This window comes from Lytechinus pictus, chromosome 6, assembly GCF_037042905.1.
Source record: "Lytechinus pictus isolate F3 Inbred chromosome 6, Lp3.0, whole genome shotgun sequence".
In the NCBI taxonomy this organism is placed as follows: domain Eukaryota; kingdom Metazoa; phylum Echinodermata; class Echinoidea; order Temnopleuroida; family Toxopneustidae; genus Lytechinus; species Lytechinus pictus.
Window position 1 is genome coordinate 8,563,552 of NC_087250.1, and position 25,660 is coordinate 8,589,211.

A 25,660-nucleotide genomic window follows, 5' to 3' on the forward strand; every position below is an offset into this window, starting at 1 on the left:
AAAAACCCTTCATATCAGAGAAGCCTTTGTCGAATATCGTTGAATCAAAACAGCAGTGCCGTCCTTGACTCTGCACGAACGACATACACGTAACTTTTCGTCAGCTCCGATTCATAGGACGATGTACGTGCTGTCCCGGTTCACCAATTCTCGACAATGACCTCTCAGCGTTTTTCAGATTTTCAACGTTCTACAGAAAGGGCTGAGTAGTGATTGCGAAAACCTCGTCATTGAACAGTGTGACATGAACACCATATAATACCTACCAGGGCCCCGTTGTATAAGAAGTTACTATTACATTTGGAATTCTCTTCCCCGTAACATCAAACATATTTCATATCTAAATTCCTTAAAGTCCAAACTGAAAAACTTTCTTTTCAATCATTCAACATCCTAATTTAATTCATCCCTTAATATTTCCTTATCATCATATGTTTATTTTATCAGTACAAGTCTTGAATGTCATATTTTACTGTCCATAGGGACTGCCTCGACAGAGCCTTTGTCTTGTTCTTTTGCAGCTTCCCATTTCATGTTCATTTTTATGCATGTACTGTAAATAGCCTTGTACAATCTTAGCCCTATTCTTTTCTTTATTTTATCTTACTTGCATCTTACTATGTATCTTTGTTTCTTTTTTCTTAATGTGTTTTTGTTATTTTTTATATGCTCAATGTCTTTGAATGGACTTGAATAAATCAATAAAAGAAAAAAATGGTAACTTTGCCATCAATGGTAACTACCATGGTAACGATGATCTACAGCATGCCAGAATCAAGGATTCCATGCAAGTTACTATTGACAGAGTTGCTATAATGGTAACTCTCATGCAACGGGGCCCAGGCCTATACAGAATGTCATTGAGGCTATATTGATATATTTACGTAGATTTATGCATTAACTATCTACAGTAGATCGTAATACAGCATTATTTTCCTAAGAACAAAAAACAAATAGAACAAAAAAGAAAAGGCAAGGGAAATGGGGTAAAAAATATATCAATTTCTGAATATTTTGTCAAATTCCAGCACATTGTACTTTTGTATTTAAATTTATTTATTTTTTGGCTTTTTAGAAATTTTGCCCTACATAACATATCTGACCCCCTTAAACTTTCTGGCTCATTACGTTACTGACTTGAAACTATATAGTATGGCTCATAAACCAACGAACTTAGAGGGCAGTAACACATGCTGGGAGGAGAGACCACGGATCTGAATATTGTTTGGATGGGTTCTCTCATGTTGATCTATTCAGAAATGGAGTCACCGATGCGGACCGGTCGCCATCAAGGGACCATCAACAAGACATCGGCTCTGCACGAAAAGGCATGGGCTTCCATCATATTTTTCACCAATACTAAAGAAATGTGAGGTTTTTCAATTTTATTTTGCGCTATAAACTTGTATTAGACTCTTCTTTTTTTTTGGTACTATTAAATCGTGATGATAAGGAGAGAACCCCCCCCCCCCGGAAAACCAGTGTTTTTTGAAGGAGAGATAGTCCCGGGAGATAGTCCCATATGTTACCTTTTGTATGAGCGCAGTTAATGTTTCACAGAGGATATACTACATAATTTATGTCACCTGGTGGGTGTTTCATAAAACTGTTCGTAAGTTACGAGCGACTTTAAGAACGACTGGTGATCCTTTCTTGTGGTAAATGATATATTCATTGTCGATGGTTTGGCACGTAAGAAAGGATCACCAGTTGTTTTTAAAGTCGCTCTTAACTTACGAACAGCTTTATGAAACGGCCCCCATGCATGGCAAAAAGTCGCCAGGGATGAATTTTCAGTTCAATAGCCTTACTGAAATGAGTAATTCTCAGCTTTGAAATATTATAAAACTTACTATACCATTACCAAGAGGAGAACGCTCACTACCATAGAATGTTACATGAGAAACCTTTTGAGAAAACAGGGATTAAAGTTAACAAGTCTATTAAAGGACATGTACCCTCACACAAAATTGTGCAAGGGTGACAAAAAATAAGATTAGATCTCATTAAAGTTTAGGGGGCTTTTAGTTTGTTCCAAAGTTGGGACACTAATTAGGCAAATCCTATTACTTCTTAAGCTATCGATCCAAGGAGGTTTAAAATGAGACGACCGTGTGTTCAAAACGAGGGGGAAACGGGTTTGGTTTACTCGAAAGAACAACGTAACCAAAATAAAGAAATTTGATTGAAAGAAACATAATTGGGTATTTATATCCCTAATTAATTATCAAATTAATCAATGCAAAACGATAAAAAATAATACTAAGCTGTAAATCATGAAATTTGAAAAAAACGAAAACTTAGAGTAAAAGGGCCTAATAGTAAAATGATAACAATCACAATCATGTAGGGGCGTCGCAGTCTAGTGGTTAAGACTCTCGTCTTTCAATCCGAAGGTCGTGGGTTCAATTCCCAACCATGGCGTGCGTTCTTCAGCAAGAAATCCACCCACATTGTGCTGCACTCAACCCAGGTAAAATGAATGGGTACCCGGTAGGAAGAAATTCCTTGAATGCCAGAGCCCATTTCGGCTATAGCCGGGGTAATAATAATAATTAAAAACATTATTGTATTGCGCAGTTGAGTATATACATATAGAAATTGCGCAATTATAATGTACAATTATTATTATTATAGTAATGAATATCAGAAATCATAATTGTATAAAAATAATTGTTCAATGCTGAGGTTTTATGCGGCGAATTCCCCGTAAAAATGACTATCCAGACCATGTAATCAATATAAAAATCATTGTGCTTTCATCGTTGTAAAAATGAATCATAATAGTTAATAAAATAGCATAAAAATAATTGTCTTTTCATCGTTGTGAAAATGAATCATAATAGTTAATAGAATAGCAAATGTTGTCCGAATTTAGGATTTTTACGAAAGGAACAAATTATTGAATAAAAATTGATATGATACATGATGAAAACGCAACAATCGGCCTTTTGTACATGAAGTTAAAACTGAATAATTATATGAACAAGGAAAAGACCATTTACAACTGGGACGTAAGGATATCTTCGCAAACACCAAAGTAAATAGAGGATTAAAAAAAAAAGCAAAAAGAAGAGGGAGGGAATAAATAATATCAAAGTGAAGAGCAGGGAAAACGAAAGAAGGGAGCAATTAAAGAACTCTAAAAAATTAAAGATAGTAAAGAAGGTTCAAATAGGCTTTACAAAAAACTATTTAGGAAATAAAAAATAAGTGTAAAAGTGTAAATTGACTGCTGTTACTTAAAGCGGACATAGCTTATTTTATATCGGCCCGGGAGATGCGATTTTGGTGTCTAAACCACTGGTTTAAAGGGTTCAAAATAATATATTAGGACATGTTTTAAGGACAGTTAGTGGTCTGGTTTGACCAAAAAGTCCAATATGGCTCCCAAAAATTGATTCTAAAATGGCTGTTCATACTTAACATTTAAAATGATATAAGTATTTATTTTCTGCGATGCCAAAACACGGGAAAGGCATACCAATCCCGTCGACGACATGCAAAGCAAACGGCTTCGTTATTTGTGTTGATGGTCCTAAGATGGCGGGCGATGGCTTCACCGCCCATCCACAGATAGTGTAGAGATCAGTGTGAGAGACCTGTGGGTCATAGTGATTTAGTTCGCTTTTCGCCTCCCAAGCACAGGTGACACAAAACTACTACTACTACTACTACTACTACTACTACTACTACTACTACTACTTCTACTACTACTACTACTACCGCCACTACTACTACTACTACTACTACTACTACTACTACTACTACTACTACTACTACTACTACTATTACTACTTCTACTACGACATATACTACTTCTACGATCACTACTACTATACTACTACTTCTTCTTCTTCTACTACTATTACCACCAAATCTACTACTACTTCTCCTAATACTACTTCTACTACTACTACTACTAGTTATAATAATAAGGAAAGTAATACCTAAGCACGTGACGTTATCGTCTGCAAGGAGGTATCCGCCTTCACATCCACACACAGCCGATCCATTGACGTACAAACATACGCCACGAATATAATCGCAAGGGTAGTGTTCACCGCTTGCTTCACAAAGATTAGTGTCTGCAAGAAAACGAAATAGAAGTGCCGTGGCCGAGGGGTTTAAGGGGCTTAATAGGAGACCCTCGGGTCGGGGGATCGATTCCCATCACGGTACTTATGCCCTTGAGCAAGGCATTTTTTTCCCACATTGATGTTGTATCGTACATGAAATAAATGAAAATGCCATATGCATTATGAATACCAATCTGTGGACTTGTTAAAAAACAAACAAACAAACATGGAATCGATGGTGGAGCTTACAAACGTAGAGGGCGTCAACACTGCTGCGAAATATTGACGCCCCCTACGTTGGTTGATGGAGCCACAGAGGCTTCACTGAGACGAGGTTCTGACCCCCCCCCCCCCCCGTGGGTTCAAGTCCTTCTCTGGACGTCAATTTCCTTCAACAAGATTTTTAGTCATATTCTGCTGCAGTCAACCCAGGTGAGTTAAAAGGGAGGCCCTAATTGTATTTTATCCTAATTGATTACAAACCAATGGAGATTTCAGAATAAATCTTTGAAATTCAAATAACCGTCGGAATTTGAATGGTCTGTATTGACAGTCAAACTCAAATTCAAATTCAAATTTATTTATTTCACTTCTATCAAACAAAAACAAATTGTATACCATATATAACCATAAATATTGGTATCCGTTGCAAAAAAAAAAAATAATACATATGTTGTGAAAAAAAAACACTTAGACAATTTGGGCAACACATTGTAGGTTTTAAATATGTATACTATTTTTCAATAAAAATAAATTAAGATGGAAATGGAGGGACCCACTAAAAAGCAATGCTTGTACAAAGTGGGCCCCTCAAAAAATAGATAACACAACAAATAACAAAATAACAAAGTACAAATACAGATATATGTAATCAAATGAGAAAAAAAAATAAATGAGAGATAAATAATACTCACAAAATAAATACGAAGTTATCAAAAAATATAGTTTGATATAGGACAAAACAACCCGTCCTAAAATATATCCACCCTTCCCCACCCCACCCCCCAGAAAAAGAGAAGAAAAAAGGGGAGAATGCCCTGAGAAGATGGATGGGTGCTGCTGAACGTAGGTAGAATATATGCCATCGTGGACTCAAGCAAACGGGGTCCGGTTTCAAATAACTTGTTATGATAACAAATTTCCAGCAGCAATGCAAAGCTAACAGAAATCATCTCATATCATTGGCTGATAGTAAATTTGTTATAAAAATTGTGCATTGTTTACTATTATCATGATCTATTGCAAAACAGAACCTTAGATTTATCTTTAAAAAAGTTTTATATATTTTTTAAGGCCTACTCACGGGTATGGGGTTCAACTGTCGCTCCACTGCCCGTGCCGTTCCCGGTGAGATTCGTTGCGACACACTCATAGTTATATATTGTACTGACGCACTGAAGGCCAGGCTCACAAGGCGATGGATGGCACAAGTCAACTTGAATATAGACATAATATTTACAGAAACGAGTAATGACATGATTAATTTTTACAATAATTATAAGTTGATGATAGAGTATTTTTTTTAATCTGACGATATGAAATGAAAATATACTATTTACCATGTTTATGGAAAAAAAAATAGGCCTGGGAAATGTTCCCATGTTGTCTGTATAGGTGTTTCTCCTTTTATTGATAAATATCAATTACGCGTTCACAATAATGACTAAACGGACAAACAAATCAAATCATTGATCGAATTAAAAACGTGACATTTACAGAATAGTAACGATTAAAAAAATAGGCTACAAGGAAGAGCAAATAATTGGGATGCAGTGGGCAGCTATGGTAAGCAAAAAACTCGAACGAATAGCAGCCATGTTTAGCTGTGACCAGGGTCCGTCTCATAAAACTTCTTATAATAACAGCTTTGCAATAACAGTTAATAGATATATACTGAAATCCTTCAATCTGATTGGCTGATAGTAAATTTGTTATAGAAACTGTGTGCATTTGTTATTACAACAGGTATTTTATGAAATGGGTCCAAGAAGTGTAGCGGATTTGTTGGTGATTTTGAGTTTCATTCTTTAGTGACTATTGGGTGATTCCATGCTAGAAAAATCAGCCATTTTCACATCATTTTTCAACCTGCTGTCCAAACGAACTAAGAACTTCAATTTGCTTTGTGGTAATATTAATGTACTACTGGGTAGACATGCCAAAAAAAACACCCAACGAAAATATGTTGTCCATAGGTGAATTAGAACTTAAAATATTGCGTGTCGTACGGGACATTTCTGCGTCCCGTGTGACACACAACATTTTCACCTATAATCTACCCATAATAATTTTTTTTTGTGTTGGTTATTAGTTTTTCACGTGACTACCCACTATAGCTTTACCATTGACAAAAGAGAATATTTTATTGCTTAAGCATTCGGCTAGGAAACTAGAAATTGTTGTCAAAATGTCCCGTACGAAACGTATGGAATCGCCTTATTACGACTTTTGGTACAACATAGAAGAAAATATTTGTTTTTTTTATGTGAGAAAAAATGTCCCGAACTATGACCAAATAGTGTTTTCAATCACTTCATTTGCTCGTAAGCCACATTCAGATGCACACTCAGCATTTTTACTTGTTCACCCTGCATCTTGAGCAAGATCAAATAAACGCTCTCATATCACTCCAATCTTGAATTCGCTGCACTGGCACCCTATAAAAAATCGGAATATTTAAGATTGTTGTTGCTTGCTTTTCATAGTATTCTTGGATGAGCACCACAATGCAGTCTTTCATTTATCAATTACTACAGACGAAGCAGGTCTTTGCGCTCTTCCACTTCTGGCTTCCTTGTTATTCCAAAAGTTTCAAAAACTTGGGGGAAAGATCATTTGCTTCCTGAAGACATTAAAAAATGTTCCTCTGTCGAAACTGTCAAAAATCTTTTTTATTTAACTCTTAGCTTTTTATGCGCCTTGAGCACTCTACAGAGTGGATTCGGCGCTTTATAAGTCACATTATTATTATTATTAACACGATTTGATTTACACGATTTTTTACCACGCGTCCAGAAAAATAAATGTGATGTCATCGCTTCAGTTATCTACACTGTTATAAAAATTCTACTTAAAACCCCCCCAAAAAAATTCCTGCAGCAGAGTCTCAAGAACACCTGTTATCTTACTGCACTGTGTCATTTTACATGCATTTGTGTAAAATTAAAGAAAATTGGTATTTGGTGTATGTAACCTTACAGACTTATTGTAATAAAACTGTTTTCCCTTTTCTTAAACAGGCCCGTTCTGTGAAAGTGTAAAAAAATCTTTCCTGTTATAACAATTTACATAATGATTTCGTTATTTCTTTCTGTAAAATCTGTTTTTTTACTTTTCTTCTGTAAAGTTTTCTGTTTCTAACAGTGTATCATTCGATATAAATTAGATAGAGCATGATATCCCTTTTTTCGACCTACCACTCTCGTTGATGAATACTTTCATACGCAGTATACCGGCCAAGCTCTGATGTTCCCCGTTTACCGGTATGGAGTCAGAAAATCCGGATCTTACATGATCCAACAGGTTCAAATAACCGATCCCACCTCGCCCGATATCGACCCAGTAGAAAATATCGTCGTATATCAGAATCTGTTCGACATATCCTAGCTCTATCGATATCGTTGTCACGATATTCCTCACGTGTTTCACGATATCGTACATCTCGATAGTGCGATCGTGGTTGATCCAAAACAGGTTCCCGTCTGCAAAAGTGTAAAGAAAAAAAAAAATCACAATTTAAATGATCCTAAACCTGAAGACACAGCCGAAAGGGCCAGAAGAAAGAAGGGCAAAGAGGCCGAAGGAAGTGGCAAAAATTATAATTTGACCAAAAATGATTACATTAACCGACTTCTACATTGTTAAATCTATTGGGTAAAATTTTAACCAACACGAGGGTCATTATGTGTCCAACCAATTTGGGGCAATATTTCAACCAATGCGGGAAGCATGTTGTCCTGTAAGGTTAAACAAATAAGCAGCATTTACTTTAGAATGGGCAATATTTTCATCACACTGGATAAATAAAAATGCCCCAAAGAAATTCCCAATGTTGGGTGGACACATAATTACCCTTATGGAGCATTTTTGCCCAATATTTTTTGCAGTGTATTATTTTCTATGGTTACACTCTGTTTTCCCTAATGTCTTTAAAGGACAAGTCCACCCCAACAAAAAGTTTGTTTTAATAAAAAGAGAAAAATCCACCAAGCATAACACTGAAAATTTCATCAAAATCGGATGTAAAATAAGAAAATTATGACTTTTTAAAGTTTAGCTTTATTTCACAAAACAGTTATATGTACATCCTGGTCGGTATGCAAATGAGGAGACTGATGACGTCATCCACTCACTTTTTTCTTTTGTATTTTATTATATGAAATATTATAATTTTCTCTCCATTGTCAAGTAAAACAAGGATTAATTCCTCCCTGAACATGTGGAACTAGCCTTGTTTAGTGCTATTATGGTTCAGTCAAGTTGGACCTCATTGTCAAATCTGAAAAAAATGAAATATTGTTTAATTCAAACAATAAAAAACAAAAGAAATAGTGAGTGATGGACATCATCGACTGACTCATTCGCATGTCACCGAGTTGTGCATATCACTGTTTTGTGAAAAATAAGCGAAACTTTAAAATGCCATAACTTTCTTATTTTACATCCGATTTTGATGAAATTTTCAGCGTTATGCTAGTTTGATTTTTTCTCTATTTATTCAAATATTGGGATGGACTTGACTTTTAAAGTGGTGAACACAAAAAAAAATTCAGAGGGAGGTAAGGGAAGAATGTAGAAAAAAGGAGAGAGGCGTGTGTAATCCCTGAGGCCTTTGCAAACATAATGACATAGGCAATCTTATCTCCCCCGGCCCTCTCCTTTCAAAATATACTTGTGCCATCCATGTCTGTTATTGACCTGTATTTTCGTTATTTTTTTTCCAGGAGGGTGTTCCACAAAAGGTCAAGTGTGAAAATGAGAGTCAAGCCAACGCGCACATGTCATTTAACGCGTTATCTGGTTGATTGATATGTATAGTGCGCGTCCCGTTCGCATTATCTGACCAATAAGGTGATGCCTTGTATATAGCGCAGGAAACTGAAATTGAAGTTCGACTCTACGTCACACTTAAATGTTTGTGAAACACTCCCTGATCTCCCTTTTTTTTCTCTGTGTTGCGTAGCCCCTTGCCCCCGTAGCACCGCCCCTTGATTCCACATAGTGATTAACAAACGTAGAGGGCGTCACGTCTTTGCCGTTGTTGCTTCCTTTTACGTCCGTTGATAGTGTTCTTACCCTGCGCGTTTCTTGTGAATGCAGTGACGTTTACAAGATCCTCATCGACAAGACTTTTTTTGCCAGTTCCATCCACGTTCATTTGCATGATGCTATCCCCCTCGGAAAAATAGAGCATACTAGTAAAAAAAAGTAAGAAAAAAAAGGAAATGATTATCGTTACGCGTATTTTCGTGCAGGTATGTATGCCTTCGCCACAATATGTTTGCACGGAGAGGTCCGATTGCTACGTACAATGTACAAGTTAATTTCTTTTGGTTCCCGCTGGGAGAGGAGGGGCAGAGTCCTTAGTCTAAAAATGAACCTTGTAACCCTAACCACTAGCGTTCCTAAGAGGGGAGGGGCAGGGGGGCCAGACTGCCCCCCTGACGAGTCACAACTCACGCAATGGAGGTATCCCTACCCCCCTGACGAGTCACAACTGATCCCTGACGAGTCACAAGTGGCCCCCTCCTTTTAACTTGAAGACCTTTTTTTTTTTTTGCTTTTCAATTTGTTTTGTGGGGGTGCGAAATGTCCTTTACTTGCGGTTGAAGGCCTTTATTTTATTTTTATTTATTTATTTTTTTTTTGCTTGTCATTTTTTTGGCGGACGATTTTGCCCCCCCCCTTTAGAAAATCATAGGTACGCCACTGACCCTAACCCAAACTTTACAAATCATAAATGAAATTAGGCCCGGAGCAAATGTCGTGTCACCGTCGAAAGAGGGAGAATTGAATGGGATTTTACCGGGGATGCTTTTCTTCATGTTTTAATCCAGCATGCGCTGCAGTATTAATATTTTTTATTCTCATGTCGTCGAGAGCTTGACAAGAAGGCAGAAGGTCCTATTATCAAACTCTTTTGTATGACTCATCCGGGATCGACCCGCGACCTCCCGTTCATGAGGACGGCGCTCTGCCCAAGAACCCACCCAGAGCCATTGAAAGAGTTCGGCCAACCCGGTTTCAATAGGTTGCCAACATGGCGCAATTTCTTGTGAAATTGGGCTTGCCTAACAACGCATTATGCGCCATGTTGGTAACCAATCTTGAGTCCCGATTGGCCGAACTATATCTCTAGTAATGCACTGCAAAACTCTGGTGTTGATTTAACACCAGCCCGGGATCTGTATATGTCCATACCAGAGAAGTATTAAACAACACCAGTATCGTTTTGGTCTAACACCAGATAGGTGTTCATACAACACCAACTTAGTATTAAAACAGCATCGGTTTGATTCCAAACTGGTGTTGTTTCAATACTTCTCTGGCTTGTCTGGTATGGACATAGATTCCGGGCTGGTGTTAAATCAACACCGGAGTTTTTGCAGTGTGACTCTGGAGATGCCAGATACAGTAACAATGCTCTGAAATAACTTTGATCTCATTTACCTGTTCTGGCCATCAATGCACAATCCAAAGATACGTTTGTCATTGACGTGGACTCTGATCTTGTTCGTTCCGTCCAGCCTGGCCGAAGCTAGGATCAAGGAGACATTGCCGAACCAGTAGATCCTCCTATCGTGTTTGTTGAAGGCAATGAGAAAGGGTTCTGGAAAGGAAAGGAATAAATTCAAGGCCCCATTTCATGAAGAAGCCGGGAAGAAGCACCGTCACTTGCCATATAATCCAAATATCCCATTCACACCAGTCATCGATATTTGGTAAATGATTGCTATATGTTCTTGAGGCGCGCCACGACGTTTGTTCCGACCAGTCATCTTAATGCGTCCGCAATATCTGTAATTTCAGATACGTAGATAGATACTGCCCACTTCCTCACGTCATGACTTGTATCCCAAAGTCAATTCACACCCACTTTTACATTATTTTGGACATGGGACAATATATATATATATACGTTAAATTCTGTTCAAGATACGATGATAGATCATAACCTTACGACGACTGATAATACAGATATTAATGCCCCGTACAGGTCACCATCCCACCAGACAACACACCGCCCTCTCAGGTCGATGAGAGTTCAGCAATAAAATTACGGTAACTACAACTAAATAATTTTAAATGTTAATTAATCATATTCTAACCACATATGTAAAACTCTAAAGCGTAACTCTGTAGTACTATAAACACATGCAATATTATACCTAATATTATACCTTATTTATATATATGTAAATACTATGTTCGTTCCATCTGATTTTCCTCTTTTGTAGGCCTGACGAAGGCCGATGATGGCCGACAGCTTGCAATAAAAAAGGAAACATGAGAGCTACGTCTCACTAGTCGTTATTTCTGTCTTCCAAGTATATATGTATATATATATTATATACATACATGCATATACATACATACATATATATATATATATAATAATAATAAATACAAGTTCATAAGGTTCACTGGAGGTTCATCAAGGTTGAACCTCCATTCAACCTTGTGAACTTGTATTCATTATTCAAAGCTCTTCTTGTAAAGGACATCGAGCACTCTACATGTATACAAGGATATAATTAGTATATATATATATATATATATCAAGTGGGGCACGATTACAGTACTAGTAACTCTACCACAGTATTACAGCCCAAGTGCGAATGAATGTCAAGGTGTCGAATGCCCTGAATGACAAAGAACAACCAAGAAGTCTTTGTCGAAAATTGGTGATTCAAAACAGCAGTTTATGGTCCTTGACCCTAGTCAAAACAACACACTTTTTGTGAGCTCTGAAACTTCGGACGAAACTGATGTTCCAGTTCAGGAATTTTCGACAAAGGCCTCCCAGCAATGATGGGCATTTTCAATTTACATTTACTGTGTTCTTGAAACCTCCATATATACGTCTCAGAGTGAAAAATCCTTAATCGCAACATGACCCAGGCCCTCGTTTCATAAAAAAATATTTACGATTGTTGTAACTACCGTGCTAACACGACTCTACGGCAAGTTGACATTAAACCATGATGACAACGTAATAAACACGAGTTATTTATGAAACGGGCCCCAGGCCTCCGGCTGTTTAATTCATGAAAACACACACGCACACACACAAATATCGTCCATAAATAAATAAATATTACTCGATGAAATCTGATCAGGCAGATCATTAATGTACATGACAAAAGTAGGGGTCCGAGGACACTCCCTTACAGAATTCCACTGGTAACATCAGCCCAGTCATAGAAGGTATACCATTAACACAAACACGATGATTGGCACTTGTGGAAGCATCATAAGACGAGAGTGAATGTTAAACAAAAGTTCAACGATCCCATTACACGTCTTGGTGACAAGTTGGGAAATTATAACTCAGTATCCCAGAGGACTACCAGTAACAGTCACAACGTTACGTAATTATCGTCGGGAAGACATTTCAAGAATATATATAGGATAATCACTATCTTCTTCATGTGTTAGAAAACTACAAGTTGGCCTACTGAAATACATAAGTAGTGAATTTCTTGTCAAAGGGTCAAGTCATATCCTTGTTCCCTCAGTCATGTTGGCTTCGTTATTGACTATACTACGATTGTACCATCTAAATCTGTTAAGGCCACCGCACACCTTACGGTTGTTCGCGATCCGATTTTGGAACAAATCAAATTTTGCTCATTTTCTGAAAATGTGAATGGAAAATATAATTTTATTTGAGGTTAAAATACTAATATAATCATTTTGAAAGATTGCAAGCCTTTATTTTGGAGCAAATTAAGGCCAAATTAGTTTCAAATCGTATCCAATTGAGCATAGTCACAGATTTAAACATAGGTATTCGTACGATGATTTCGAACATTACACAGTAAGAAATTCTAATTCACAATATTAGCACCAAATTCTACTACATTTTATTCTGAAATCGGGTAACAGACCAATCGTAATGTGTGCGGTCGCCTTTAGAAAAATTGCATGGTGCTTACTTTGATTGTGATATGAGTAGGCCTATGTTAGAGCAAGATTCCATCTCAAAAATATATCGTAAATTAGAAAGTATATAACTGAAGACACCTGTCACGTACCTGCGTACAGTGAAGTTAGATGTCATATTTTGTCCAGATTAGATTACTTTAACAACCTTTTAGCACCTGTTACACACGTGTATTTGAAGCGGCTATTGCTTACAAAACTGGGCAGCCCGCATTATCTTTAATGGAATGGTCCGGGCTGGAAACATTTATATCTTTATACATAGAGTAGAATTCACTGAGCGAAATGCCGAAAATGTCATCAAATTCGAATAACAAATGATAAAGTTATTGAAGTTTAAAGTTTAGCAATATTTTGTGGAAACAGTCGTCATGAATATTTATTAGGTGGGCTGATGATGTCACATCCCCACTTTCCGTTTTCTTATGTTATTACATAAAATCATATTTTTTTCATTATTTCATATTTGTGTAAATAATATGTCTCCCTTGTAATGAAATAAGTTGCAGCAATAAAATATCTAATGCACTAAATCAGTTGTCAATCCAATTTTTCTAGTTCTTGGAGGAAAAAAATGAATAAACCTAATTTCATATAACAAAATACAAAAGAACAAGTGGGGATGTGACATCATGAAATTTTGGGCATTTTGCTTAGTGAATTCTATTTATTTAGCTATAAATACTTCCAGCCCGGGCCATCCCTTTAAGGTAGATAGACGCCATGAATCCGGTCATTTAAGGGGAAGTTAACCCTGAAGAAAATTTAATTGTACAAATAGCAGAAAAAAAATATTGCCGAAGGTTTGAGAAAATCCATCAAAGAATGTAATTTTAATTATTTGATTTGTGATGTTTTATATGCCAGCAGCTTTCCTACATATCGTATGGTAAAAGAATCAATGAAATTTAATTTTCTCAGAAAATTGAAAATGGTTTTCACTCTTCCTTCAGTACATCAATAAACAAATCATTTCAAACCCGCTCCTAAAAAAAACACAAGTCATCACGAACCATTGAAAATTTTATATTTATGCAATTTGTATTGCATATAATTATGCGACAGCTGTTCGTTTATGACGTCACAAACCTGAAACTTAACATTCTAATAACTTTCTTAATCTTTAATGGATTTTCTTGAAATTTTCAGCAATATTTATTATTGTTATTATTATTATTTTTATTTCATTTATTTATTATTATTATTTTTTTTTTTTTTTGGGGGGGAACTATTTTTACAACATACTTTTCATCAGGGTGAACTTCCCCTTTAAATCTCTCTATTGGCTTTCCATAAAGAAGAAAAAAATTTGTCTTTAAAGGTCAAGTCCTTCCCAGAAAAATGATTATTTGAATGAATAAAGAAAAATCAAGCACAACACTAAAAATTTCATCAGAATCGGATGTAAAATAAGAAATAAGGCATTCTAAAGTTTTGCTTAGTCTTCACAAAACAAAATGCACAACTCAGTGATATGGAAATGAAAGAGTCGTATTTCTTTTTTTTTGGTATGAATTGTACAATGTTTCAATTTTTACCGATGATACAATAAGGACCAACTTGACAGAACCATAAAATGTTGAACAGTGTGGAGCGCGTGGCCCAGTGGATTTGTCCCCGGACTTTGAAACATAGGTTCGAATCCCAGCCATGGCGTAGTTTCCTTCAGCAAGGAATTCATCCACAATGTGCTGCACTCGACCCAGGGGAGGTAAATGGATACCGGCAGGAAGTAATTACTTAAAAAGCTGTGTGCACCTTAATGGGTAGCCTAACTTAGCCGAGGTAATAATATAATGATAGCAGGGCTTGCTGGGAGAACAGTTTTCGGAACTGGGTGAATATACCGTTATAATTATTATTATTATCTACCATTATGTTTCGGGGAAGAGGAAAACTTTGTTTCACATTATCATGAGAAAAAATTGTAATCAGAATATTTCATATTTTATATAAGATAATAAATAATAAACAGTGAGTGGGTGACGTCATCAGTCACCTCTCATTGGCATACTGATCAGATTTGCATGTAATTAAGCGAAACTTAAAAATGTCATAATGTTCTTATTTTACATCCGATTTTTATGAAAATTTTCAGTGTTATGCTTGTTGGATTTTTCTCTTTTTATTCAAATCAACTTTTGGTCGGGGTAGACATGTCCTTTAAACTACTACTTTTTGTCTTCAGAGCACTTCATAACCAGATGCCAAAATATATCAAAGACAGTCTTGCTTCCCATAGACCATCTCGCCCTTGTCTCTGTCCATCAAAGGCCAGCTGAAAGAAGACCCGTACAAAATCAGATGATCCCAATTTTACTGTAACCGCACACTGCTCTCGTGTTGATTTAACACCAGCCCGGAATCTACATATGTCCACACCAGAGAAGAGTTAAACAACATCAGTTTCGTTTTGATCTAACACCAGATTAGTGTTTATACAACACCAACTAGTATTAGAACAGCATCGGTTTGATTCCAAACTGGTGCTGTTTCAATACTTCTCGGGTGTGGACATATATAGATTCCGGGCTGGTGTTAAATCAACACCGGAGTTTTTTTCAGTGTAACCGCATCTAAAGAATGGGTCAACATCCCCTCCTTTGTCAAATCATCAAAAACTACAGAATCAATTTAAGAAATCTTAAACAAAAACGTACCTCTTCCAGTTATTTCCATTTTATCTCAATTTTACATGCATTTGTATGGTAATTATGTAGTTTGATATGTTTTTAAACTCTGTGATATACTCTACTTTTAAAATGGAGAGCGTACTAAATGCTAAGATCTGTGTCACTGGAATAATGCAAATGTTTAAAATGCCAAAACTTTGTTATCCCTTGTCCGATTTTGATCAAATTTTCATTGTTTTGTTTGTCTGATTTTTCTTTATCTGTTTAAATCAGACTATGTTCAGCCCGGAGCATCCCTTTAATTCCAAGTACCCTTGCAAAATTCCTTACGACTACCAGCAACAGTCATGAAGTTACGCAACCGTCAGGAAGATCATGTAGGGTAGTCATTATCTTTTTCAGGTGTAAGAGAAGTACAAGTAGGCCTACTTCAGTCGTTAAGTATTTAAGTGTTTTAAATTATGTTTGTTAATACTGTTATTATTGTTAGAAAAAGAAGCTGTATTATCATTTTCATAATAGCTATTAACATTATTATTAATATTATCTTTTATTTTACATTGAAGATAGGCCGAGCAGATTATTGTTTGATGTTGACAAACGTAGGAAACATTCGGCCTTCCCCTTTTGGGTAGCGTAACACAGAGATTAGTGATTAACCGTAAGGTTGATTTTCACGATTTTGTGTACCTTGTGTACCTTGTAGTCAATGCAATCAATCAATCTTTAAAAAAGAGCTCTACGATGATTGATTTGTTTGTATTACGAGACCATGGACTCTTCAAAGTCTTCGATATATTTAAATTTATTGAATAAACTATAATATTCTTCTGGACAAGATATCACACAAAGGTGCCCATGGGAAAGCCTCGGAATGATGCATAATATGTAACGATGTAGATAAATGATAACATTTTAACATTACGACCAATAAGTTGTGGTGTTCCACAGGGAATTATTCGAGGTCCATTGTTACTTGTCATTTACATAAACGACATAAGTAAGTCTCATCATAATAAGGTTCTGGTATCTTATTCACAGGCGATTGAAAATATTATCTCATGAACATTTTAATCACATTGCGCTTTTCAACAGTAAAACTAAAGATTTAATAAGTAATCACTTGCAGGCCTAAAATAATTTAGAAAGACTTTAAAAATCGACCTGGAAATATCATTTGCAAGACGCACATACACACATCCCCTTGATGTGGTCATATCAGAAAGTTCGGGAGTTGGGAGGGGGGGGGGGAGGGGGGGGTGGGCTTATTATGGACAACAGATTAACATGCCAGATACATATCAGTCATGTTAGTGGTAAATATGTCACTTGGCAGTGGAAAAAAGGGTAAACTAGCAAGTAGACCTTATAAACCAATACATGAATATGTCTAGTATGTAACACCTTCCAAAGGCAGCTCCATGTATGCATGGCTATGAATTCGCCAAGATAGCTAGCTACTCATGAGTCACATCAGTTTAGAATACAAATAGTGGAGCCCGAGTGATAAATTGTGATTGAAGATAAAATATAGACCCGTCCTTAAAGAATCGGGGCGATTCTTACTGAATACCTCACTGATGTTAATGTATAATAGAAGAATTAACGCATAGGGCGTACGTTCAGGATTTACATACAAGTAATTAAATTTGTCTACATAGGTTTGTCTACCTTTAAAACTTGCTCCCATATCTGTATATTTCCTTTGTATTTCGAATGCATGGCCCCAATGAAAACCAGAGTTTGTGTTGATTGGGCTACACTTTTTATTAAATACGTGAAATAAATAAATAAATTTACTATACCAAAACTACAGGTCTATAAAAAAAACTATATAAAACTAGTAGTCGGTTGTACTTACTAATGCCTGGAACGATGTTAACCGTGTTGGGCACTCCGTCCAGAATGTCTCCGCCAATCTTATGGGGGGACCGCTGGCCCCATATGACCATATTGGTCATGAAATCATAGGTCATGACGCCTGGACGGTAGATGTGTTCAAACCGAGCCCTTTGGTACACCTGTTGAGTCAGGAGCTTTCCATGCTCTATGTTACTGTGGTAGATTCCGTAGTTGATCTGGTCCACGAATAACACCTTGTCCACAGCTAGGGAGAAATAATCATTTATCATCATTTATCATGTGGATGCGTCGTGGTTCTAGTGGTTCTGACTCTCGCCTTTCAAACAGAGGGTCGTGGGTTCGAATCCTAGCCATGACGTGTTTTCCTTCAGCAAGAAATTTATCCAGAATGTGCTGCTCTCGACCCAGGTGAGGTAAATGGGTACCGGCAGGAAGTAACTCATCAAAGGCTGTGCGCACCAGAATCGGTAGACTAGCTTAGCCGGGGTAATATAGGAGCGCCTTGGATACGTGCGCTATACAAATCCTATATTATTATTATAATTATTATTATGTTTATTATAAGATGATGCTGCGGTAAATTGCCTACGGCCAACTCGTCCACTCATCAAAAGGTCTACATTCATTTAATTAGTCTAATGCCATCCCGTCCACGAACATTTCGTCTAAAAACCATTTGGTCCAATAACCATTTGGCTCAATCATCACTTCGTCTAATCACCAGTTGGTCTATTACCATTTCGTCTCATAACCAGTTGGTCTAATATCCATTTCATTTTATCCATTTTGCACAATTAACACTTAGGTTTAATTGGACCTAAGTGACTTAGGTCCAATTAAACCGAATGGTATATGGACTAAATGGTTAGTGGACAACTGGTCATGGACGAAATGGTGAGTGGACGAAGTGGATATTAGACCATGTGGATATTGGACGAACTGATAGTAGACCAAATGATAGTAGACGAGTTGGCAATTGGACGAATTTGCATTAGAACGAATTGGAAATAGACCGGTGCTATGACTTGCTAGAAATATCATCACGTGATCATTATAAGTATTTCATTTAACATGCACGTTTGCTAATAACTGGTGCTAATTGTTATGTACTATATACATAATAATAATTTCTTTGGATCTCCGAGGAGGAGTAATAATCATTTCATTGGATCTCCAAGTAGGAGAAACATTTGATTTATTTGACTTGCAACCAGGAGGTATCAATTATTTGTGCTACAGGAAAATGTTTGGAAGCCATACGCAAAGAAGAACATGTTATTTGGACGATATTATGTTGATTATACAAGTGACATGGAATATGGATAGGAAAATTTATTTTGATTATGATCAACAAACTAAGTGATGGGGAAAGAGTGTTATGTATACTATTGAAGAACCTATGAATAGAAGTGCCAGCTGTAATGTACACACCAATGTAATGTACATGCTTCCCAGTAATCTACATGCCATCCCATGACAATAGAACAATAGATGGATACCTGAATGGAATACCATTGGCTATAGAAAGAATGTCTCTACTCTGAACTTTAATGCCACTTCACTACTTAGCAGCCAAGCAGAGAGCACCTCCCAAAGTGTCAGGTAAAGCCTTCATGTTCGTGTGTACTTGAGATATAACACTATAATGACTAGTTCTATTAAACGGTCATCTAGGTCCCGTTTCATAAAGACTTGTTACAATAACAAATTCCTAATTTCTATTACAAGTTTACTATCAGCCAATCAAATAGAAGGACATCCGTAGCTTTAAACTGTTATTGCAAATGTGTTACTATAACAGGTTTTATGAAACGGGCCCCCTGTCATGGGTTCGAGATCGAGGGCAACTTATAGATTAACAAGGATATATATATATCATTACAGAAAACGAGGCTTTAGTAAACAGCGAAATGAAACCAGTTAGGACAGTGTTGAGAGACAAATTTACCCCTCTAATTTTAATCGACTCTTTCTGTGTCGATAATACTAGCTTTAATCGTCTTTATAAACATGATAAAAAGAATGGGCTGCAGAGTTGAAAATATATATAAATTTAGATCACACTGCATATGGTACATGTCGTTCTGTTTTGGTGTGGGGTTGGTCTCTGTGTGAGATTAAACATACAACCAAATATTACATATTTATGGCAGTAAAACCGCACAGCCTGTGAAATATTTAATTTACATTAATAATGAATATTTAGAAGAAAAACTTTTAATACACAATACAATTACTACCACAACATATTTTTTTAGGATCGTTAAATCGACACTATAATAGTATAAACGTCTCAGTTAAAAAGAGTGACTTTTTTAGAAAATGTATTGAAAATACCGTCAAATGACAAAGAACAGCTGGAGGTCTTTGTCCAAAATTGGTGAAGTGGAAAAGTAATTTCGTCCTAAGTTCTGAAGCTGATTAAAAATTGCAAATATGCCGTTTGTCCAGAGTACAGGAATTGACTGCCGTTTTTATTCACAAACTTTCGACAAGGATATCTTTAAAGGAAACAAAAACCCAAGAAGAGAAGCAATCTTATTGGAAAAAGTAAAATGAGAGGAACAATTTAAAACAAGCTTCATCAAAATCGGTTGTTAAATAAGCAAGTTATGTATGGACGTTTAATAAGTCTTGTTGTACTTTCTATGGAGATCCTCAAATTGGTGCTTCAAAGTGGCTGATTTGTGGACAGTTCTCCATTTGTTTTGTACACAAATTTTTTAGATTTTCCCGTTTATTTTACATATTTCACATTATCTCCTCCTGACCTTGACATGTGGTGTGAATTATATTTTCCCATGTCATATATTGTGCTCAGAAGGAGGCAAGATGCAATTTGAAAGATAATGAGGAAAATCTGAAAATTTACTAAACAAATGGAGAGTTGTCCACAAACTCAGTCATTTAGAAGCACGTTCGCCAATTGGAGGATCCCGATAGAAAGTACAACAAGAGTTGTCGAACTTCCATAACTGACTTATTCTATAACCAATTTTGATAAAACAAGTTTTAGATTGCTCCTCTCATTTTATTATTTATGATACGGTAGATTTTCTCCTTGTATTTTGGTTTCCTTTAACAATACATGTTGTGTGTTCTTGTATTCGTTACGCACCGAAATCCACAAATTCCCTATTTTTACAACATTATCTAAAAGACAAATTACACTTTTATGAATTCGAAACATACAGTTTCTTACCAGAGGACGAACAAATGCAGAGGAATATGATGACGATGACAGACTCCATTATGACGTCACTTTTTAACTGAAGAAACAAAAATGGAGCAATGATGTTAGTTCTCCTTTCAGGATTAAAATAATTATATTTGTGGGCTATTCCCTAATTAAAGAAGTCTGAACTTTTCTATTAGACCACGACTTCCAAATTAATGTCGCTGTAAAAGATAAATCTCAGAAAAACTCCGGACAGTATGAGAAGTGTCTTCAAAACGTGAGTTTGCTATGACGATCAGTTCATTTAAATTAAATCATAACAATAATTACAAAAGTTTGAAGGTTTGACCGCCCCCCAAAAAAAGACACTGTCGAGACTCGAAGGATAAAAGAGTTGAATTTCTTACGTTGTGACGTTGCGAAATGCAAGTGGTTTCCCTAGCCCCAAGTGTCATATAACCTATACAAATTTATATGACTATTCAAATATTTCGTACCGAAATTATAAAAGGCAAAATGCTTTACGAATATTGTACAAAACAAACATAATTCATACAGCACTTTGTGATAAGACACTGTAAGATGTTGAAACTGATAACAGTTGGTGTCCGTAGAAGATGTTAGAATTACACCCTATAGTTTCAACACAACACGAGCATTATTAAAGTAACATCCAAATACGTTGTTATGACATCCCCGGGTGTTGGGCTAACACTCACACACACATACACACAAAATCAACACCTGAGAAAAAGGACTTGTTTGGTTATCTATGTATATACACAATAATCCCCATTTCGTTGTGAATAACTGACTAAGGCCAGAAAATATATATCACTCACCCCTTTTTTCTGTATCAGTCACTCAAATTTCTTGCTTCTTCCTGATCCCCCCTGATCCTTACCAGCTATAGAGATATATGGAGCCAGACTATGGCCCTGACTGACATATGTTCGAGAATGACCAAGCCCTGTTCTCTTTACTAACCTATATGCAATAAATAATGTTTCGTACCAGCATTTGTTCATATATATTTTTCTGTAATGAGTTTCAGAGCATGTTTTATGGATTTGACTTTCTGACCGGATCGTCGTTACATAATTTTTAAAGAAGCAAAAACATATGGGGCGGCGGCAGGGGAGGGAAAACAAAGAGAAGAAAAAGGAAGAAATCAGAAAAATAGAGAGTAGTCTGGGGAGAGTTTCGTGAAATAATAATAAATAATAATATACAAAATTTATAAAGCGCTTTATACGGATGTTTCAAAGGGCTAAGAGAGAGAGAGAGAGAAAAAAAGAGAATATACATGTACAAGATTTCTCAGTAAAAGAACGGACATGACGGAGAAGAAACTGAAAGTGAAAACAAATCATACATGCAAATACAGAGATATTAGTCGGTAAATATACAACAGAAATACAACGGGTCGATAATTACGTAAGTAAATTCAGATAACCCTAATAATTAAAAAATATGATCCGACTTTTAAGAATCTTAACACGATATGATTAACAATGCAAATAAACTGAGGGGAATGGTTTTATACCTAACACAATGGAAGCGAAGGATGGGATCGATGGTGAAACTTAAGAGGTGGGTTTTAAACAGGGTGGATAGTTTTGGTAATTCCTCGAAATTGGCCTGTCACCATTCTAATTAATTTGTATATTATATGAATGTGTATGTCCTAAAACAGTCGTGATGTGGATGATATGAAATGAAAAGGTGTTTTTCATGATAAATTATGCTCTTATATGTGTGAATTTTACCCGGGGGGGCCACTTACATTGACGAGTGGATACCATGCGCGACCAAAAAAACACGTAAAAAGGATGTCCTTTTCACGATAGGGCACGTTACTAACGTAACGTGATAAGGGTGTCAAAAACACAAAAATAATGAAAAAAGGGTGTCTATTTCGCTAGGAAAATTACGTGTTTAGGGTCGAATTTGCGGGAATGATAAAACCAACAAAAAAAAAACGTTTTATAAAGGATGTCCATTTTGCCCCAACACTTCGTGTTTAGAGTCCGATTTGCGCGAGGTGTAGAAGGTGGGGTCGTACTTAACCAAATAAGGTAAAGCCGACGACCGAAGGACCCGTAACAATATAACATTCCTGTACTTGTTTAGGGGTTGATTTCAGGGAATATTTGCCAAGAGTATCGTTTTTTTCCAATACTTGTTAAGGGTAGGGTTTCACACGCCAATACTTGTTAAGGGGTGCATTTTCAGAATATGGAAATTACGTGTTTAGGGTGCTTTTCGAGACCCCATGGTCGCGCATGGTATCCACTCGTGAATGGAAGTGGCCCCCCCGGGAATTTTACCTTGTCGGATATCCCGACAAAGTAATTTCAAAATTGTAACATACCCCCTCTATCACCCAAATCCAGTTATCCACCCCTCTGCAGACACACCACCACCGCTGCCGTGAGTGTGCTACGCAAGAACGATAATGTAGTCCGCTACATTGCCTTGTCACTCGGTGCAGTGAACGGCAGAGCAGACTTTTATCTAAAAAGCCTTGATCGCGTATCGACATTAGGATCATCAATTAGTACGTTCCTCACATGCACAACACACAACACCATTCTGTTTTCCTACCTTCCTTGCTCTTGCCTTGGCTGGCGGGGGCTGGGGCTTGCGAGTACATCCCCTATTGTCTAAGTCTAATTTCCAATATAACACGGGAACAATTTAGAAAAGTGATTTCAGAGTGAACACTACGTACAGCACAGCAGTTGGGAAAAAAACACATTCTTTTTCGGTCATATTCTCCGACTTTCCGCGTTTTAGTCTCGGCTCATATGTTGTTTCAGATTGATGAAAAAAGTTTTATTATGATTCTGATGAATCAAGAGAAAAAAGGGCAGTGAAACCAACAGAAAGAAACCCTTACATACAAAGGAAATTCCAAGATTATACATCCTGTTTATGTTTTGGAAATGCACTGTACTCTCACTAAAATGTTATGTAAACCGTCTTTGGGTAAATTGTGTCTGAATTCATAGACTAGTACAGTACATTATCCACGTTGGTTGCACTGTCCTTTCTATGTATGCAGTAGGCCTGGCGGAATTGTATTTACTTGTGTGTGTGTGAGGCCGGAGTGTGTGTAAGCATAGAGCTATATGGTGTAAGGTCAACAGCACTGTATGACACCATGAACTGTATAGGCCTACTATATCGATATACTCGTGTGTGTAGGCATACTAGTAAAATGTCATGAAGAGTTCAGTCCACTGGTCATGTACATGGCGATGTAATTACAACCCATTGCTCCTGACCAGTGGTTCATAATACATTGGTCACATTTGTCATACGGCGGCCGTACGGCGAGTCGAACGAAAACAGTTATTCATTTTTATTCAAACCATCTATATACATGTATATGTAGCTGGTACAAAAAAAATGTTAAAACTCGCCGTACGGCCGCCGTAGAACAAATGTGACCAAGGTATAAATGAGTACGTGTCCTGAGATAATTCAATCGAGCTCTAACTAAACCATGCATGGACCTATAACAACTAGCATGTCAGTGTCAAGTTGCGGAAAACTGGCAATCCTATGGAATTAGTAATGAACTTCATTTTTTTGTAATTAATTATTGGATAAAGTTCTGTACATAATTCAGTTCGATCGTATACTTTTCGATAATTGGATGAAGACCATTTCGGGGTAATAACCACTATATCACTAATAAATAGACCTACCAAAAATAATAATGTGCAATATATAGAAGTCGTGTCGGATGTAACGTCGATACTAAGGCCGCGATCATCATTTTCCCCCATATTTCAAATACCTTTCCCCTTTCTCTTTCGAAAACTGGCAATGGGGAAACACTGACGCCATAATTTGTTTTGTGGGACGCCAAAGTGTTACTGTCATGCAGAGCTGTCTCACTAAGTCTCAGGTCTCTATTTTTTAGTGATCGATGTGCAGGATTTTTCCTTCTCTATTTTAGACTGAAATAAATTTATGATTTTTATAAAGTTTTTTTTTTTTTTTTGGGGGGGGGGGAGGGGGGCAGGGGGTCATTTTCACGTGAAAAATATGGCGAAAGCTGAGTCATTTGATCTGCTACTATATAACTTCTAGTTTTGTATCTAAATGAAACATGAATTAGGAAGCACAGCGATGGAACGATCAGTCCATATCCCAACAAAAAGTTTATTTGATTAAAAAGGAAAATCCAACAAGCACTGGAAATTTAATCAAAATCGGATGTAAAAAAAGAAAGTTGGGACATTTTTTATGATCAAATTTCACAGACCAGTTATATGCACATCCTGGTCTGTATGACTGCATGATGACGTCACACACTTAATTGTATTCTTTGTCAAATATAAATAAATATTCTAATTTTCTCCTAATTGTATGTGACATTTTCATTAATATATTATCGCTGTGGATTATATTTCTATGGTTCAGTCAAGTAATTGGTCCTTATTATTTTGAAATCTCTAAAAATTGAAATATAATTCAAACAATAAAAAAATAAAAGAAAAAGTGATCGATCGGACATCATCAACTCTCATTTTCATATGATTGAGTTGTGCATAACTATTCTGTGAAAAATGTGCGCTATGCGAAATTTTGAAATGTTTTAATTTTCTCATATTTTACATCCGATTTTGTTGAAATCTTCAAAATTATGCTTGTTGGATATTTCTATTGATTCAAATTAACATTCTTTTCTGGGGTGGACTTGACCTTTAAACATTGAACTATGGTCG

General features: G+C 36.5%; 1 protein-coding gene across 1 annotated transcript in view; it reads right to left on the bottom strand.

Annotated features, from left to right (window-relative positions):
* Positions 1 to 21,896, bottom strand: part of LOC129263847 (pro-epidermal growth factor-like) — a 33,568-nt gene extending 11,672 nt beyond the window's left edge. Inside the window, exons 1-8 of the mRNA XM_054901761.2 lie at positions 21,761 to 21,896; positions 20,943 to 21,009; positions 17,739 to 17,984; positions 10,749 to 10,908; positions 9,375 to 9,493; positions 7,496 to 7,780; positions 5,383 to 5,514; positions 3,951 to 4,088 (exon numbers count right to left, since the gene is read on the bottom strand). Coding sequence (XP_054757736.2) covers positions 3,951 to 4,088; positions 5,383 to 5,514; positions 7,496 to 7,780; positions 9,375 to 9,493; positions 10,749 to 10,908; positions 17,739 to 17,984; positions 20,943 to 20,991 — 1,129 coding nt within the window. The 5' untranslated portion in view covers positions 20,992 to 21,009; positions 21,761 to 21,896. The remainder of the gene's footprint in view (positions 1 to 3,950; positions 4,089 to 5,382; positions 5,515 to 7,495; positions 7,781 to 9,374; positions 9,494 to 10,748; positions 10,909 to 17,738; positions 17,985 to 20,942; positions 21,010 to 21,760) is intronic.
* Between the last annotated feature and the right edge of the window lie 3,764 nt (positions 21,897 to 25,660).